Source organism: Caretta caretta, chromosome 24 (assembly GCF_965140235.1).
Source record: "Caretta caretta isolate rCarCar2 chromosome 24, rCarCar1.hap1, whole genome shotgun sequence".
Taxonomy (NCBI): domain Eukaryota; kingdom Metazoa; phylum Chordata; order Testudines; family Cheloniidae; genus Caretta; species Caretta caretta.
The window spans coordinates 2,558,954-2,563,940 of NC_134229.1; the positions used below are offsets into that span (position 1 = coordinate 2,558,954).

The following is a 4,987-nucleotide window of genomic DNA, read 5'->3' on the forward strand; positions in this document are numbered from 1 at the left end:
TTCCATTGACTTCACTGGAGCTACACTAAGTTAGACGAGATGAGAAGCTTCACCTATAATCACCTCTGCACATTAGAATGTAGCAATTGACATGCTGGAACAGATGAGTGGCCCATCCAATCCAGTATCCCGTTGCAATGAGTGTCACTTACCAGCTGCTTCACAAGGAACAAGAACAATTAATTTGTCATTTATGGGGTAAACTTAGGGCATTTATTCCTAAGCCCTATATAAAAAAATTGGGGGTAGGTATTTTCAGAGCTACCTATGGGATTGGTATGCCCAAGTTTCAACTAAAAGCAATGAGAACGAGTGTTACAAAGGCATGTCTTGCTCTGAAAATTCAAGCCTTAGCTTCTAAGCCTGAAGAAACAAATTCCTGCTACTTTATAATGGACTAAAAGATATTGAAAAAGAACCAAACCAACCCCTTCACACTGCTAGGAATCACAGAGTGTATGTGCAAGATTCACTCCTAAATTAAAACTATCACTAACACGCGAACACGTCATCTCAAAGATTACAGAGAGAGTGAGTCGAGTAGGACTTATCCAATTCATGGACGAGAATAAGTTAAAAAGAAAAGGAGGACTTGTGGCACCTTGGAGACTAACAAATTTATTTATTTAGTCTCAAAGGTGCCACAAGTCCTCCTTTTCTTTTTGTGGATACAGACTAACATGACTGCTACTCTGAAACTTAAGTTAAAAAAGCGGTTTGAAGACCTCTGAGTCATGAGTGCTTTTACACAGTTTTGTAGACAGCCTAGAGGACTAGAGAGGCCCTTTGCTCCTGTACGTCTAATTAGTTATGAAACAAACTTTCTGTATCCCCTTCAACTGATGTAAGTTTTTCCTCTGTGTTTTTGATGATCAGTTTGTTCTCACTTCCATATGGCAGTACATACACAATACACTATGGACCTCTCTTTCATCCTAAAACTCCTCACTCCTGAGGAAAAGAGCTGACAATCTGTCCCAGGTTAGTCACGGCAGCCAATGGTGGGAAGAACACCACTCTGCAGCCTTGGCACAGCCTAATCCATGGCTCATTGCAGCGCGTAGCAACTGACTGAGGGCCTGTCACCCTACATGGTACGTAGCACCCATCAAGGGTTTCTAGAGCAAGACATCTTTTTGCAACGGAAGTGCATTGCAACACACAGCAATGAGTAGAGTAGAGAAGAGGCGCGGTGACCAATGAAAGGAAACTTTCAAAGCCTATGTTTTCCTCAAGGTATTTTCCCATCTCTTCCATCAACCGGGACAATGGAACTTTTCCATGCACCAGTCAATGTGCTGAGGTTACAGTTAAGCTTTATTTGATAGCATATCCTGGAATTCATGTGCAGTTTGTGTGTAATTCTTCAATTGGATTCAGTGTGTAATCTTCACCTCAAAGTGCTTCTGTGTCTCTGCATATAAAACAGGCATAACAACAGTTATGCTACATGTGAGCCTTCCTCAGAACTGTGAACTTCAAGGCATTGCAAAAACACTCATTACTATTTTATAAGGGCAAAGTGCTTTAGTATTGTAATATTGAGGGTGTTCTCTTTGTGTTAAACGCCCAGTCCTGAGTGCTTGAGTCACGTCAAAACATTCACGCGAGGTCTCTCATGTCCTTCCCTACTCAGGCCATGATATACAGCCTCATAATTTGGGTATTAAAATTTCATTAATTGTAGCTTTACACTAATAATCAAAAACAATGAGGAAAACACTTACATTCATTGAAGTTGTTATGCATGCAACAAGATTGGTTTCGTAGCTAGTAAGGTCCTCATCAGAAGCAAAGGGCATCTCACGTCCTTTCTAAAGCATATGAAAGCACCTGCAATTTAGGACTTTTCAGATCACTCACCTTGCCTTATTCTTCTTGGTGAAATGGCTAAGTCTGAGGTGACACAAACTGTTGTGGGTGGAGGTGCCGAGTATGCACAGAATGATACACTCCACACCAGGTTTTCTCTAACCTAGGCTGGGTAAAGGGCCTTCCTTCAATTGAAGCTGATGGAGTTGTGCTGGTCTACACTAGCTCAGATTCAACCCCTTTAACTTTAAGATACGTGTACAAGGGAAAACAAAGCTACATTCAAAAAAATCAAAGAGCCTCCTTTTGAGGGGGAGGGAGCTCAGAATCACGAACCGAGTACTGGAATTACATCTGAGAGCTTGACATGCATTTTTAAAGTGAATCTAATCTTTAATATTGGAACATCTCATTGCAGTAAAAAGCTATTACTATTTTAGCAATACAGTACATCTCTTTGGCCGTATAAAACTTCATGAGTGTTTGTGAAGTGCTTGCAAATGACAATTATACCTGTTTTACGCAGAGGTGAACGGCGGCACATTAAGGTCAAGGTCAAGGTCAAGGTCAGACAGGGAGCGACTGGCAGAGTCAGAAAAAGCCCCCAATAGTTGGGACTACTCATGCCAAACACTAACTTCAATCTCCTGAACCCCACTGGATACTTCCCGTTCATGGCTTCCAAATGTGTCCCGAACCTGAGAGTAACTCTTAGAGAGGCTCATTCCAGTGCTTGTTTTTTGTGTGTGTTTGTTTTATTTTTGATAATTGTTTAGAATTGGTGCCACAAGTGGAGGTCTGATTTTTGGTTAATCTTGAATCCCCATAAAGTGAAATTGTCCCCTTGGCAAAGAGCCATCCCAAAGGCCCACGCTCCACAAGAGTCCCTACTAAGACCTAGTGTGAAAGTTTCAAGTGGGACTCAAGTTGTCCAGAGACATTGTAGTATCCCCCTGCCAAATGAGGAATTTCAGACTTAAGCTCCTGACAAGAAACACGCTGAAGGCAATGGAATGATTCCCACTGATTACAATGGGAACTGGATCTGACCCACTGGGGATGGAGGTGGTGAGGGTACAAAATGCAGTGCCCAATGCCCTAACCACGACCAGCATGAATTGAAAGGACCAAAGGGGATATCTGTTCAGGGCAGCCAGTTGTGCTACTGATGCAGCTCTGAATCACCTTGACATGCATTCTCATTGCAGCACTAAGAAAGTCAGTGGAATACCATGAGGAAAGCAGTTGGCGCGTACAATTTTTAGATGAAAGAAAGCTGAAGAGTGCAACAATGTCACGCCCTTTGAGGCTGAAATTAGCCCAATAATCCCAAACCCTGAGGAAAGCAGCTCCATCAAAAGGAGGATTTAGCAAGGCAGTCAAGTTTGTTTGGTAACTAATTAGGACCTCCTCCACAAAAGGCATCTCAGATCCTTCAGGCAGTCCTACAAACTGTATAAAAGCGCTCACGACTCAAGGCTCTTCTAAACACTTCTCTGCACTTCATTTCCTCGGTGAACACGGTAAGTCCAGTTCAACTCCATCTCTTTCTTACCATAGAGATATCCTAGTAGCATCCATTTACATTTAAGACTGAATCTTGCACATGCTCTCAGGGATTTTTATCAGGGATGAGGGTGTTTTTCCATTATAATCTCGTGCACTTCTTCAGTTGCAAGGGCTGGTGGATTCATGATGTTAAGCTAAAGGGGAGATTTTAGAAGCAACACATGCAACTGGGAAACATAGTTTCATTGAATTGGAAATTGAATTAGGGCATTTAAATCTTTTAAGCGTTTCAGAAACGCCATTTTTCATTTAGGGAGATTAGGAAGAAACTTTCCCACTGTAGTCCATACAGGGCCAATTCCGTGGTCTTCTACGTTATTCTGAAGAGGCTGTTATTCATTCATGATTTATTTGGAGGAAAGAAAAGTTTCTGTTCATTTCTCAGCAAACACTGGTGATTTACAACGTTTGGAAAACCAAAGAGCCACAGCCAATATCCAAAAGGAAAAGAATTTGATTACCATTATCCCAGTTATGTTCTCTTTGAGAAATGTCTAAAATAGACACAAAATCCCAGCTGTCCGTAATAGAAATAGTTACACTGATTCCAGTTGGTGCCTTTCAGACACAATCATTGAGAGGGCTTCAAAGAGGCTGGTTGGGAGGGAAGTTTAGTGGGAGAGGAGAAGAGGCGTAGAAAGCGGAAATAGGAACAAATAATAACCATGAACATAGGGACCGAATCCACTCCTCCGCCTCTCTCTCAGGCCCTTGTAGACCTCACTACCGTAGTAACCAAGCTTTGAAGCCTTTTGTCCACTGACACTTCTGCCTTCTCTTTAATCTGTTCCTTGTTGTGTGTTTCAGGTTCACTTCCATCCCAGAAAGATGTCTTGCTCCAGCCTGTACTATCCAGAGTGTGGGGTGGCCCGGCCCAGTCCAGTTTCTGGCAGCTACAATGAGCCGTGTGTTAGGCAGTGCCCTGACTCTGAAGTGGTCATTAGACCATCCCCAGTTGTCGTAACCATTCCAGGACCAATTCTCAGCAATTTCCCTCAGCAGAGTGAAGTGGGAGCCGTAGGAGCACCTGTTGTCGGAGCCGGCTATGGGGGCTCATTCGGTCTGGGGGGACTGTACAGCTCTGGAGGCCTTTATGGAGGATTGTATGGTTCAGCGGGATTAGGTGGTTATGGGGCATTGGGTGGTTACGGGGGAGGTTATGGGGATCTGTGTGGGTACGGGGGAGGTTACGGTTACGGGAGATTAGGTGGTTTTGGGGGATTATGCCGTTATGGGGGATATGGCCGTAGGTATCGCGGTGGATACTGTGGGCCTTGTTAATCCCAACAGGAATATCCATGAAATAAAGGAGAGTAGGCCCTACATGTTCTATCCTTTCCACCAATATGTATCATCAGCATCTCACTTGGAATCATGCTACGTCAGATATGTACTGGAGACGCTGCCTAGTCCTTTGTCTCTATTATGCTGTATTTTATTTCCCACCAACTGGGGTAAAACAAGGAACTTAAAAAAGTTCTGCTCTGTATTATTTCTTCCTGTAACTGTGTACTGCAAATTCCATTCGCATTAAAAACTATGCCGCATCATAAATATCAGTCTTGTGGTTCTCCTTGTTTCTCCTACTTGTTTAAAAATTCATCTC

At 43.0% G+C, this 4,987-nt stretch overlaps 1 protein-coding gene across 1 annotated transcript; it reads left to right on the top strand.

Moving 5' to 3' along the window:
- Positions 1-3,314: 3,314 nt before the first annotated feature.
- LOC125625986 (claw keratin-like) lies at positions 3,315-4,685 on the top strand. The gene is made up of 2 exons (XM_075122739.1): positions 3,315-3,335; positions 4,189-4,685. Exon 2 carries the CDS (start codon positions 4,210-4,212, stop codon positions 4,660-4,662), a length of 453 nt encoding a protein of 150 aa, XP_074978840.1. The 5' UTR covers positions 3,315-3,335; positions 4,189-4,209; the 3' UTR covers positions 4,663-4,685.
- Positions 4,686-4,987: the final 302 nt, after the last annotated feature.